Raw genomic sequence first — 15036 nt, 5'->3', positions numbered from 1 at the left:
AGTCATCCGCAGTGACGCAGCCCCAGTAATACGGGTTTAGGAGGGAGTTAGGAGGAGGAGGAGTACCCGTGGTGCCCAGCAGAGGGCGAGCTTGTGGCAGGGATGAGGAGTGGGCTATATGAAACAATGCAAAAAACTTGGAAGAACTATAAAGTTACTTTGCTGTGGTGGAGGAAGAATCCAGAACCTCTACTGTACAGTGTGTTACTTTTAGTGACACACTGTACAAATGCAAGTACAAGTCCGGCATGGGAAATGTTACTAAAGGAACAGTTTGTAAGTATATTCAGGAACATGTATTTCATTTTTCAAAAGTACCAGACGAGGAAAAAAAAGTCCTCTGTGAATGCTTAACTATTAAATATAATATTGTTCAAATTTTATATTTCTTGAATTTATGTAAAGGCACGAGTTCACTCACTTTTCTACAATGATTACCTAATGATTCTTTTAATTTTGGATTTATTTAATTGCTTGGTTTGTAAAAAAATCTAAAATATTGTCACAAATGACACAGCCACCCAAACATGTTTTGTTACAGTACAAACCTTAACATAACAAATGTTTAAAGTTTAAATTATTAAAATGTTGGAACATGATGTGTTTTTGTTAGAAATGTTTTACATGTTTAGTAACTAAAACTGCGAGATAAATGTAGTGTAGTAAAAAGTACAATATTCCCCTCGGAGATGTAGTGGAGTAGAAGTAAAAGTACCTCAAAATGTAACTTTAGTAAGGTGAATGTACTTAGTTACACTCCACCTCTGTGGCCCAAAGTGCGTCACATAGAAAAGGAGAGCATGTGTCTTTACCATGAGTCCAAATCAGTGAGCCCCCCTCAGTTAAAGAGGGGCTTTGTGATAAATACCTTGGTGGTGCCCAGCCGTGACTCCAGCTCTCTGCACTCCTCCTGCAGAGCGGCGATCTCTTTGTCTTTAGACAGCAGAGCGTCGGCGTGCTGGGCCAGGTCCCGGGCCCGCTGACGGGCGAACGCTCTCTTGTACTGTTCCACTGACCCGGGTCTCATCAGCGACGGGGAGTTCACCTGAACAACAGCAACAAGGAAATACGTCTTTGAATCACCAGACTGGATTTCCTAGAGGAAGAAACTTGTCCTCTTTCAAAGAAAAAGTGTATAATTTTACTCAGTAGATATCTGGTATAGGTAGAGCAGAGGTAGGCCTACTTGTATTGTTCTTCTGAATAACAGAGGCGTGTCAACCACTGTAGGTATTTTACTATCTGTGGGTCAGTCTCATAATAAAAGCCAACTTTTAAGTGAATCAAGCCTCACAAGTCTTTCTTTTTTTGGTGTAGATTTATCAGAGCTGCATTGCTGTGCCCTTCAGTGAGCAGCAGGAGGTGAGCGGGGGAGGGGAGAGGTCCCTCCCTCAGTCTGGTGAACAGGTGCAATGTGAAAACATACCAGTGACCGAAGCATCCCAGAGAGAGAGAGAGGTAGCCCCTACTGCTCTTCGGGAGAGATAGAGGCTCTTCCACATCAAGAGTAAATACTACATCCAACTTCAAAGAGTGACACCTTGCATGCATGCAGCTTATCGTTACATTTAAATCACAAATTATCAACCTAATTATTTACAATTTCACCAACAATGAGTGAGCTGTGGAAAGATACATCATAGTTATTATAGTATTTTTGATATTACAATTTTAGAAAAAGGTTGAATTGTTGCAAATAAATGATCTTTCAGTCAAAGTTATTCTCTGAATCAAAAATAAAAATCTCCCCCTTCTTCCTTTCCCCCCTAATTTCAGCCCCTGGTGGATATTATCTCAGGAAACCTCCTAGTTCCTCCAGCCATTCTAGTGATGCATTAAATATTTAATAGGGAGCTGGTACTTTTTCAACAAGGCTCCCATTCATCACATGCTGAACTATTCCATTCAACTCTTTACCGGACATTATGGTGATGTGGTTATTTGGATGGTGCTGCGTGATAATGAGTCGCGTTGGGTCACAGTGGGGGGAAAAGCATTTCACACTGAAGCTGAAAAGTCATGTATTTAATTTGTGGCGTATACCACTCTGAGGTTGGCCTCCTGCAGTTTGCGAGCTCTGTCTTCCAGCCTCTTAGCGAGCACAGACAGCTCAGTGTTCTTCCTCCTCAGCCGCCTGACCTTCTCCTCCGTCTCTGGGGCGCTGCTCTTCCACTAAACAAACGGGAAACAAACAGCCTCATCAGACAACACCTGCAGCGAAAATTAACACTCACACAACAAGCATGAAATTCAACATTTCTACATGTTTTCTTATTCCTGAACAATCGTTTTAGATTGAATGCAGAGCTGGGATGGTAGTTTAAAAGAAATGTACTAATTACCCGTTAACCAAATGTAATCACGGAAAGTTTTACATTTGTTAACAATGTAAAAATAATGATTCAAATCATTTCATTTACGTTTGAAAAACCTACAAATCAACTACTGTGTTCAAAAAGGACCCCTCTTTTCCCCTCTGTCTGAAAACAGATCAATGTGTTGGAGCGCTAGCCAAAAGAAGCGCGAGTGTTACATAGTGATCTCACTATGTTACGGAAGTAACCTACAGAGCCTACATTGGATGTTTACACTTTGCACTGCTTTCACTGACTGACTTTTCTCCTTCGAACACAACATGATTATTGATCGCGTTTCGATCCAGGAAATGTAAAGCATTCTTTGAACTAGAGGCTACGAGCATAAGATGGAAGTTTAGTTATGATTTCACTCGAGACTCCTTTCACTTTTTTCAAATGTATAGCAACATTGTTACCCTGCTAGTTATCCCCGTTTTAAAACATGTATCCATAATCTGATTACCTCTTTGTTATGCAACTGTAAAGGAATACAGTTACCTTTTAATGTAATCTGATCACATAATCTCGTTGTTTCTGATACTTCCAAAAACTAAATTAAGATTAAATAGCACACTTCCTACTTAGTGTAACATGTGCGTGTGTTACCCGGAAGACATTCAGAAGATTAAAGGGGAAACACTCCGTCAAGATAATGATCTATTTATAAACAGGATAAATGACGCCTTGCTGAAACTATGCACGTTAAAAAGGTTTAGTTGGCTCCGACTGTGCTCTTGGCCTACTTTCTAGGAAGCCTTCAGTAAGGACTGCAGACTCTGCCATTATTTTTAGACTTACCAGCAGGCCATTCTCCTCCCTCAGTGTGGTACAAGTCTTCTCCAGCTCATCGAGGGCTCGCAGGAGTTCAGAGTTCTGACGCACCAAGAACCCATAGTCAGTACCATTCTGGAAAACAAGCACACCACAGACAGATGTTTAGCAAACACAGCCTTTTCATTGTTTTTATAATACACCATGAAACTAGTTTGTGAAAGAAAGGGGATCGAGTTTCATTTCATAGAATTGCTTAAATCGTGTTCCATCTCTGGGTAATTGGAATGCCTCCCTCTGCTTTCAGCCAATGTTTACACAGCACAATCTAATAGTGGCTGACAGATGACAGCACTCTGAGAAGGCTTTTCATTAGTCCAACTCAATCAGCCGACCACTGGCACTGAATACCTATTACTCCACATGAACTCAGCTTAGAGGACAGAGAGCTGTGGTTGCATATTGAGCTATCAAGAGACAAAGAGAGGGCAAGAAAAATTACAATTACAAATACACCAACATGTCAGGTAGCAGTCTACATCCATGTCTATCCAAACTCTTACACCAGAAAATATCTGCAGCAAAGACTTAGATGGAATGTATTAACCTTGTAATATAGAATGAAAAAGATGCTGTCTTCACTAGGAGACTATTTCACAAAGGGCCGATAGAGAGCTTTGTTACATGGTGCGATGACAATCCTCTGACGTGTAACATCAGCAATACAATGAGTTTGAGGTGGATGTTGAGATAAAACACAAATGTGCAGCCATGACAGACAATGCTTCAAATATGGATGTTGCTATAAATAAGTTACATCATTTTAAAAGTGGATGCTTTGCACACATCTTCAACCCGACAAAATATAGAATCGACACATATTCAAGATTAGTGTCCCCAAAGGTGAAATACGGGCATAATCCCCCTTCTTTGTTCCACAGTTTTAGCATTACATAATGTCCAGAAAAGGTTTGCAGAACATTATGATGTCACAGGGAGGTTGACCATTGACAATTTGGAGAGAACAATTCTAAACTCTATCATTTTATCCTTATTAACATTTGTATGAAATGTTTTGTCAAATTAGCGTTATTAGCGTTACATTTACGAGTCAGGGCACAACTGGGTTTTGTGAGGTCACAGTGGCCTTGACATTTAACCATCAGAATGTAATCAGTTCAGTCCAAGTGGATGTTTATGCCAAATTTCAGGAAATTCCCTAATGAAGGCTTTCACAAAGAATGATTGAATATTGGATGAGAAAGTCGTCCAACACTTTGACATCAAATATTACAAAAAATATACATATAATGACAAAATTAATTAAAAAAAACTCAGTCTATCCATCTTTTAAAAATTGGACGCTGGAGATCTGTGAGTTTTGTGGTTTTACATAGTGTCATAACCCTGAGCTTGTTATGTTGCGAGCTGTTAGTGAATAGATAGCTCTACAAAGCAGCAGTCGATGTGGCACACTGTCAACGTGGCAGATTGTTAATGTGGTGATCAAGACTGTCATCATTTGTCGTCCATGTGGAGGAAACCTGGAAGTGGTGGAACCTCAGACTGCTCTTTCATTTGAGGGGATGGCACCCTGCCTCTGACACAGGGATGCTCTAAATGAGTCCAGAGGCTCGGAGGGAAGAGAGGAGACCTGGCACACATCAGTGTAATGTCTGCAGAGAGAGCAGATGGGCAGACAGGGTGAGCAGATAAGCTGGAGGTAAAGGGAGGGTTTGTCCTCAGAGTGAGACACAAAAAGGTAATAGAGTGGTGCAGGATTGACATCTTAAACCTGCAAATGAGTAAGCATCTTACCGCTTTGGGTTCTCTTGCCTTGAAGCCAAAGTTGTTTTGAAAATGTTTTGTTTAGACCCCTGAAATAAGTCCTCTGGTCAACGCACTTGTGTTCAGGATTTATTTTACCTTACAAAATACGTCACCAAATACCCAGCTCGTAAATGTCTGAAGCTTCGGTGTCATAAAAGAGCAAAATCTACGAAGTCCCTGAATGCAACCTCTTCATGCTGAAAATTAGCCACTATTAGCATTGAGATAGGTGAAGCTCAGGAGTGATGCAGTTTGTTCGTAGCCTCACGTTAGCTTTTTAGCTCTGGAGTATTGCATTTAGGTTTTTAAAATAAATCATAAAAGTGGTGTAAATATGTGGAGATCGTCCTGCTGAACAAAAGTGCTAAGTATCATTAATGTGCCATTTAATTTGTGTTTTACGACCGCTGCATTTGTCTGCCTGTATTGTCTGTGTTTTATCTGTTGTAACTTTGTTCATGCTGCCCTTCTTGGCCAGGTCGCTCCTAAAAAAGAGATTTTAATCTCAATGAGACTTTTTACCTGCTTAAATAAAGGATATATATAAATTTTCCGAAATATTGCAAAAGGAAAACAAACCTTGCTTTTTGTCAAGGGAGCGCTTGCAATGCTAACTTCCGGGTTGGCCTTTAAAAAGACATAGTCACTGCACCACCCTATACAGCCTCATGTTATTGTAGTGTCCACAGCACATGTAGCAAAGTGCCTCTGTGGTACACCACAAAAGCAAACAGATGGCTCCACACGTGAAACACCAGTAAACCTGTCTCCGTTAATACTCCTGGGACCTCATTATTAACCTGAAATAGCCCTCTGCCACTTTGAGACGCTTCTAACATCACACAAAAAGACAACATGAGAAAAAAATAATCATGAGGAAAAAAAAAAATCAGGTGATGTCATCTTTTGAGATTATGTTGTCTTGGTAACTGCACATGATGGCCAGTCTGGTGGCTCTCTGGAGGGTTGTTTACGCTACTGTACCTTTTACTTTAGTAAACACTAATGACCAGCTGTTTACTAAACCAGCACCTGAGGCTCCATCTTGTTCATCCTCCAGTATCATTGTGATGGTAAAACTGCTTAGTGGGCATGGAAAATCAGAGAATTTGGATCTGGTATGGAAAATCCAATATCATAATTAACAGACTATTAGCTAAAAAAAAAAAACCTGGTCATGGCAAGGCCCACTGCCAGTTCCCAAAATTAAGTCTGTTTTTGTAAATGTCCATCACTGTCTAAATAAGTTGTGAAAAGCTTGCAGTCAAAGCAAAGATGTGATCACTATTTGAGACTGTAGGCATAAAAGATGCTTCATGGATGACAATTATAATCAATACAGGCAGTGAGTGACTCAGCAGGAGCGTTCTCCTTAAACCTGAATGCTCTCTTTGGGCTTGACACCAGCTAAAATCCTTTAAGGAAATGTTGTCTCATACATTTTTGTTGAGCATGACTGCGCATCAAATGTTGAAAGGGGCCCTATTTTACTTTTGGGGGATTTCCCTTTACTGTAATGCGTTATGTAGGTTTTTGAGCATGTATATGGTCTGCAAAGGCTGAAATCCTAAAGTTCCCTCCAGAGTGAGTTTCTCTCCGATACATGAGTACCAGCGTTTCGAGATTTGTCTTGGCAGATGAGAAGCGCTATATAAATTAAATGTATTATTATTAATATTATTATTATTACCAGTGGGAAGCTTTAAGTAAGACGTAGCAGCACAAAGTGTTCAGTTTGAATTGCTGGTTGTTAGAACAGCAGCAGACTTCATGACAGGCTTGGTGCAGGATCAGAAAAAGTGAGGGTGTTATCTGTGAAATAAAAAAGGTAAAAATAGGAATGACGAACTTAAACAACCCTCCTACACATAAGACAGAAAAGCACTTAATACTGAACCACAGTTATATAAACATGCCTCTAGATGACTTTACAAAGTAGTCTCATAGCGATGTTAGAGGTGATACAACACAGGATGCTATTATTAAAGTATGCCAATGGCAAAAGGACATACAACAACACTAAAAGTCATTGAAGTTATGCTAAAACACTACAACTAGCAGAAATAGTTGCAGCTTCAATGAGTTATTTTAGATAAAAGCAGAGTTTTTATGTTGCCTCAGATGAGACTTAAGTGTCCTTCAGAGTTATTTTACTATCAGTTCAAAAGGAGCCAGTCCCAATGTCCCAGCCTTCCTCTGAGGACGGCGATACTAAAGCCCAATCAATCACCTCAGAGGAAGGCCAGCCAGAGGGAACCCAGCCTCCGCATGCCTCCATTCGGATTCTAATGATCTTGGAGCCCGTCCATGTCTTGTAATTGTTCCCTTGGAATCACACGGAAATACACCAGGGCTTTTCTCAAGGTTTCTTACGGACTAAAAAAGTAAAGGGCTGCAGGTGGTGAGGTCCACTCAAGGCCAGTGTATTAGTATTCAGCCGGTTTCCTCTCTCATAGCAGCGTTGTAGCTCATATTGGCCTGGCTCGGTAAAGGAGGCAGATGCAGCTCAGCAGCAGCAGGGCAGGGGTCTCTGCACAAACGTCTGTCAGGAGAGGCTGAGCCTAATGGAGCCTTCTCCCTCTGCTCTGTGTGATCTGTCTGCAATCATGGTGGTTACAAGCAGATAACTGAGGGGAGTATAAAACACTCACTGCACTGACACTGTTTAGCATACTGTCCCAGCCTGCAGGGCCTCGAGCAAACCATCATGGACAAAAAGGGGCATTTTTCATTTATTTTTCATTGTATCAATAGTTAGTCAGTATGGGTAAGCCAGCGGTGAAATGTAGTAGAATACATTTAATAACCCTTTTTTTTTTTTACAAGTACTGTATTGAAATACCTGAGTATTATCATTTCATGCTAATACATACTGTAGTTATACACTACATTTGAAGAAGCCAATACTGAACTTTTATTCCAATATACTTTTTAATGGCAGCTTAAGTTATTTTATAGATTCAGATTATTAGCTAATACAAAATATAAATCAAAGAAATAAAATAAAAAATACAAATTGATATATAATTAAGATATTCAGCAGCAGTATACAAATAAAAAAAGTTATAACTGTTATTAATTGGTCCCACTTTTACTAGCTTTGTTAGACACATTAATGCATCAAAAATAATCTAAAATGGGCTATTACCCATAACAAGTACTGTTGGTACTTGAAGTTAATTTTGATGCCAATACTTATATATTTACGATTGTGAATGCAAGAGTTTTTTCTTCTTCAAAAATATGTTTACAATTGGCTATTGCTACTCTCCTTACGTAACAAACCAGAGAACTTTCTCACTACTGTAAGCTGATTATTGAATGTGATTTTATGGGAAAAAACTTTTTGCTTCCATTCATAATTTATTAGGCCGGATTTCATCCTAAATGCAGACTAAAACATGATTATATAAGACCTCAAATGAACAGCAGAGTAAGCCGAAATTGTCCAATTCCCATCTTAGTTCTGTCTTTGCTGTGGGAGCATTTGACCAACTGCAGCTGATAAAAATATGGGTTCTGAGCTCCTACTGATAACTGGTGCGTGAGATATTTTGTGCCTTGAGTCAGCCGTCTACTCGTTTGATGCTCGTTCGATTTAAAAAGAGGAGTTTAATCACATCAGGTTTTCAAGGATTATGAAAAGGAATGCAATACTTTACTTTCCGCAAAACAGCATTTATAGAGAAAATCCCCTTTTCATTGTGACACTGACACCTTTTCTTTATAGTAGATCTTTATGCGTGACAATAATCCAGATTATGAACCCAACAATGTTGCGGGTTCCTCTGTCTTGAACTCAAAGCATACCTAACGAAAGACGAGCTCTACCTCGCATGACTGTCACAGTGGTGCAGCACAGCAGGCTGTCACAGCACCAACATGTTACTGGCCTCGTTAGTAAATGGAGCACTGCTGAGTCACTCTACTCCCATTTATCATAAATTAAGTTTTAAAGGTCAACCAAAACAACAGCATTGCATTTAAGGTGTTCACACAATCGTTTGGTGGACCGAACAGCTCAAAGAATTGCAAGAAAACAAAAAGAAACAGAAGACAAGCAAATGGAGAAAACATGATCAATTACCTGGAAACTCCAGCTGAGTTTCACATGACTCGCAGCTATTTGGTATTTTGTTGTTTTACTACGTTGCTTGCTACTGTGCTGTCAAATTATTGAAGATGTTTTTTCCATTTCAATATTGAGCTTTCAGGGCCAGGATACATTGCTTTTGTTATATTTTGCACAAAGAAAATTAGAATACATTTTATATTACAGGGCACTTAAGTCAAATGTGAGTTCAATTGATCATTAAATATTGTATTTATTCTTACATATTCCTAGGGTCCCACAATTAGATTATCCTTTTGTCTGGGATCCACGGCGGGCTTTTGTAGGGCGTATGGAAATGTCTACAGTCTGGTTTCACAGAAACGCCAACATCAGCATTATTAGCTGACAGCTAGAGACCCCCCCCCCCCATAAGCCTCTAAGGAGCCGGCAAGACAAAGACAAAGACAAAGACAAAGACACACACACACACACACACACACACACACACACACACACACACACACACACACACACACACACACACACACACACACACACACACACACACACACACACACACACACACACACACACACACACACACACACACACACACACACACACACACACACACACACACACACACACACACACACACACACACACACACACACACACACACACACACACACACACACACACACACACACACACACACACACACACACACAGGTTTTCCCATTGTTTATCTCTTTGTTGGACAAGATATCCAAAGTGGCAGTATTAAAGCAGCATCAATGCAGCCATACAGTTTTTATCATAGCCACGACCAATGTAAAACCAGGGTCTGCTGCTTGAGCAATGCACCAATATAACACTAATTATACCAATTGGTGGTACAAAAATTAAAAACACAGTAAGAGCTTCTGGAGAAATGTAATGACCATCCTACATTTCCATTTCCGAACACTCCTCGTTAATTTTCATAATTGCACAGGCTGCAAGTTCTCGCTGTTGAGTTTCATTCAGCAGTGTCGCTCTGAGGATTGGTATGAAGGAGGCAGTCTGCTGAATCTGTAAATGTGTCTTCATTAGTTCAGTCTATGTCCGCTCCCAGTAATAATGGAAGGAGAAATGCCTCCTCCCATGGACCCCACCCTTACACAGACTCCTGACCTGAACACTGTTTTAATTACCAGCGGAGACAAGAGACAGAAAACTGTAACCAGCCTAGACAGGCAATGGCAACCCTTCGATTGAAGTGGACACTAATGGACTTCACAATATCAGTGAAGTGTTACAATTTAGAGCCAAATCAATGACTCTTTATCTCTGTCCTACGGGACAGCACCAGTAGTTTTCCAACGAGTTTTCCTGAACCACTCGGCTGTGAGGCTAGGGCTGGGCGTCGGCGATATTAGGAAAATCAAATTTCATGATATTGATTATGTGACGATATTGTAGGGTTTAATATTGACAAAATATATTTACACTAGGACATTTAGATGAAAAGGCATAACAAATGTGGACTTAATGATAAGGCAGGGAAAGGCAAATAATAAAACAGCTAGAAAAGTCTGGTCATTTCATAAAAATGAGCCTCACTTAAAGGTGGGGTAGGTAAGTTTGAGAAACCGGCTCGAGGTACACTTTTTGTTATATTCCATGGAATGCTCTTAACATCCCGATAGCAATGAATATCTTAAGTGCTTCGACAAGAAATCCATACAAAAATGTCATCTGTGGAAGCCGTAGTACTGTAAAAAGCACGACCAATCATCTGCGCCGGCCGGCTAAAGTAACTGGATGGCCTACCTGCCTGTCAGCCTTCCACCTGTGCACACACTTATCTCGTGCCCTCATTGGTCATGTGCCCGTTCGTGTGTTGGAGGAGGGGCTCTGTAAGGAAGTAGCAGATTTCTTCCGGCTGTGTATTTTCAAATTCTAGCGCACTCGAGCTGGTTTTTCCAAAATTACCTATCCCACCTTTAACTGTTGTGCAGTCGTTAAAACAAGAAACAAAAAACAACTACGATATTACATTATCTTTAATCTAAGACTTGTCTCATATCACCATATCCATATAATATAGGTACTGTATGTTTGCAGAGTCCAATGTTATTCAGTGTGTTTTCTCCGGTACACTTTGAGTTACAATACAATATGAATTAGTCATTGTTGTTTTACTTTATTACTATATAAATCTCTTGTAGTTTAGCACGTTCATGACTTTCTGTGCACATACATTTTTCAATGCAAAGAACACTAAGACATGTTTGTCTCTAATCCTCTGGTACTTATTATTACGCCCCACTAAAAGGTTATATTCTTGGTCGGGTTTAATTGCATGTCAGAAGATTCACGGGACAAACTACTGGCCTTATTTTGATGGAACTTGGTGAAAGGGGGGAACATTGGCCAAGAAAGAACACCACATTTTCAGACGAATCCAAATTATAGGGTGAATAAACAATTGTTTTTGCGAGATAGGGTGTTTGGCGGAAGGTCGGCGCTCTCCAAGGGCCCTTCTAGTTTGTATAGGTTTTTCAAAACATGGGTTAGGTTAGGATTAGTAATAGGAGGCTGTGGCTCAGTGGAGAGTGTGCTGGACCTCGAATCAGGGGAAAGCAAATTCAAGTCCCACTGCAGTCAGCATGTCGTTGTGTCCCTGGGCAAGACACTTCACCCCAAATTGCTCCTGTGGGGATTGTCCACAGTACTGAATGTATGTAAGTCGCTTTGGATAAAAGCGTCTAACAAATTACATGTAATGTAATAAGAACAATTTCTTATTACTGTGGTCAAGGAGGCAATATCACCCTTATTAATAGGACACAAAACTAGGCTTAAGTTTATTTGAGATCTGTGGTATTGCAAAACGTTCTTATGGTTAGTAAACAGGGAGGGTGCCATCTGCAGTGGTCTCAAACAAAGCAGAGAAATAGATCTTCAAATGAAAAGAACCAAAAAGCAGTTTGTGGCCCGAGGTATTGTTATTAACAACCGCTCTCTCCCTGTACTCATATATAAGTCATGAAGAAGCCCTCTTAAGTGCCCTCTCAAACCCCCTCCTGTATTTATCACAACTAAACCCCCGGGGGTACCTGACGGTGACAGATTATGGAGTCTCTCTTGCTGCGTTAGAGAACAAAGAACCAACACGAGACTCCCCTCTACTCCCCCCAGGCATCCAACCATCTACCTTCACTTCCCTCATGATGTCCTCTGGGTGAGGTTGTGCAAAATAAATTGAAATGCAGTGTCTGGAAATGCTTGTTAGTGACTTTTCCCTCCCATACCTGTAGACCATACCAAGTACATACATTTCATAAAATAACCTTTACTTGGCATTCAATTTACATCCAGGAATGGGCTTTCCAAACATGAGATTGATGTCCAAGCTCCCAGGAATGGGCCAGACGTTGAAGGACATTTATGTAGAGAGCAAATGGTGGACAACTTCCATGACATTCGAGTGACGTTATTAGCCCCAGCTAAAATGTTTAATCGACTTACATTTGTAAAGAGACATCTATAAATCTGAGGATTATTTTCTTTTTAGCAAAATCAACTACCCAGTACGATCACTGAGAAAGTCATTTTTATTTATTTCATTAAAAACTAGTAAAAATGCACTAAAAACAAATCTAGAGTGCATGCCCTATGGGCCCAAAACCCCAGAAATGTCTAATTTCTTTACGCGAGAGAGTAAAGTTATTTTGGCCTCATGTGCCATTTAGCAGCTTTAATAGAAATGAAAGGGCCCCCTCCTCCAACAACCAGTTCTTTTTTTACTTCCATGCTCATGATGTATTCTCATGTAGCCAATTAATCGTTTGCCAGTATGTCATGCTCAATCCAAGTGAAGAAATCAACATAAAAGGCATGGTAACTATGTTTTCTCATTCACAATACATGCTGTAACATTAATTATGACATCCCGTCCTCCCTCAGATCTCGCCTCCATTACGACTTGGAGCTTTTTCGTCATAAAAGCATTACAAGCCCTACAGACACAGTAATTATAATACAAACTAGCATGGCAGCCGCATCATCTCACAGTCTGCAAATAAAAACGTCAGTCCCCTGAGCATTCGAGGGGCTTAATAAGGTGTCAAACATGCAGAGAACATCTGGTCTTTCTTAAAGTAAAAAGATGAACAGAAGGAGGGGTCGCCAGATTATTCCATTTAGCGCAGTGTCAGCAGAAAATGGATAGAGGGGAGACAGTATGCAGCCGAGATGATTTGTTTCTCCCCCGACCCTCCACAGGTTCAACCCCCTAGAGCAGTGGTTCCCAAACGGTGTGCCGCGGCACACTGGTGTGCCGTGAGGCAAGTCCGGGTGTGCCGTGGGATTTTGTGACAACCATACCTTATTATTGCAATATACAACTACACAAAAATAAAAAAAAATTAATTTACTATATCAGTACTTTGTAGGTTTATATGTACGTAATCTGCGCGACTTGCGCGTCCACATCTCCACGTGCAGTGCTGCATACACATGGCTGAGTCAGCGATAACTCTCGAGGGGTGGAGGTATGCCCATTATTTTGAGTTCATCCGAAGAATAGACAGGAATGTGACGGTGAGGTGCAAACTGTGTCCAGGCCAGAAGCTGTTATCCACTGCTGGAAACACCACGTCAAACCTCAACAAGCACCTGCAAAGAACACATGCTAAGGTGGAGCTAACGCACACGCCATTTGTTGTTTGTTTATATCACAGTCTCTTCTTCTTCTCTGTGTTCCGGTTGTTGCCTGTTTTGAATGACGAATACACACTACCGCCACCTGCTGGTAAGGAGAGTTATTGCCACTCACGCATGCGCAGTTCGTACGTGCTCGGCTGAAGTCTTTGCGGTGTCTGGTTCCAGTGCAACCAGTGCAACACATGGCCAACACGCAGGAGAACACGCTGACGCAACAGAGTGAGCAGAGATAGACTGCGCTAGGACAGCCACGGTCAGATAGGAAAACATTCAGGATCTGTATCAGTCTTATGCGACAATGGAAACTGAACTAAAGAGAACATTTGAAACTTTAGCAGTCTGCGTGATCTGCCTGCAGGGAGGGGCGGGCCGGCCCTGCGAGTAAAGTAACGAGTAAAGTAACGAGTTACTTTATGTAGAGAGTAACGAAGTAGTGTAATATATTACTTTTTTTTAGTAACGACCCCATCTCTGCTGAAATGTTACATTTATAATTTGTAGTTCAGGACCATGGACAATGCAGCTTCCTTGCATTGACAGTTCTCTGTGCTGAATTTCCTTTGTCTCATTTTTAATGTTGTGACCTGTCTGGTTTAAATGAGTGTGTTGCTGCTTTGATGAAGCCTAATTTGATAACGTTTCAAATTAATTTCTGAAATATTTCGTTAATAAATATTTCATGAGTAATATAGTTGTCTTTGTCACATTTTATTTGGCATTAGTAAATAATTATGCACATTTACAGATATTTTACATGATATCAGTGATAACACGTGTTATAAGGGCTATTTTGCACAATAGGTGTGCCTTGAGATTTTTACTTGTCCTTTGGTGTGCCTTGGGCACAAAAAGTTTGGGAACCACTGCCCTAGAGCACCAACCATGTTTAGGATGAGAGCTACTTTCAAAAAATAAAACAAGTTGGGGGCTACTTACTCCTCTTACTTTTGTTTTTAGTTAAATGCATTAATCTGGTGCACTTTGAGCACAAAATGAATGTATGGATACAGCTCTCAATACTCGAAAGGGAGCTGTATACTTTTCAAATCAAATCAAGTTTTATTTATATAGCACATTTAAAAGCGATTTTTGGTCGAGCCAAAGTGCTGTACATGTAATAAAAACACATTATTACATGTACAGCACTTTGAACTACAATCACAATAAAAGACAATAATTTACAACAGAAATATAAAAAACACAGGGAATAGTCAGGTGTCATGCTCCGCTCTGACTAGAAGGCCAGGGAGAAGAAGTGTGTTTTTAGTGAGGATTTAAAAACCCCTAGGGTCTGGGCCGACCTCACATGGA

The 15036-nt window shown here is 40.5% G+C and overlaps 1 protein-coding gene across 1 annotated transcript in view; it reads right to left on the bottom strand.

Annotated features, from left to right (window-relative positions):
• Positions 1 to 15036, bottom strand: part of LOC117458935 (peripheral-type benzodiazepine receptor-associated protein 1) — a 72807-nt gene that overhangs the window by 37097 nt on the left and 20674 nt on the right. Inside the window, exons 3-5 of the mRNA XM_034099685.2 lie at positions 3156 to 3263; positions 2044 to 2172; positions 869 to 1045 (exon numbers count right to left, since the gene is read on the bottom strand). Of these exons, the coding sequence (XP_033955576.1) occupies positions 869 to 1045; positions 2044 to 2172; positions 3156 to 3263 (414 nt within the window). The remainder of the gene's footprint in view (positions 1 to 868; positions 1046 to 2043; positions 2173 to 3155; positions 3264 to 15036) is intronic.

The sequence above is a fragment of the Pseudochaenichthys georgianus genome, chromosome 14, assembly GCF_902827115.2.
Source record: "Pseudochaenichthys georgianus chromosome 14, fPseGeo1.2, whole genome shotgun sequence".
In the NCBI taxonomy this organism is placed as follows: domain Eukaryota; kingdom Metazoa; phylum Chordata; class Actinopteri; order Perciformes; family Channichthyidae; genus Pseudochaenichthys; species Pseudochaenichthys georgianus.
Note: the sequence above shows the minus strand (reverse complement) of the source record. Positions and strands in the feature narration are given on the sequence as shown.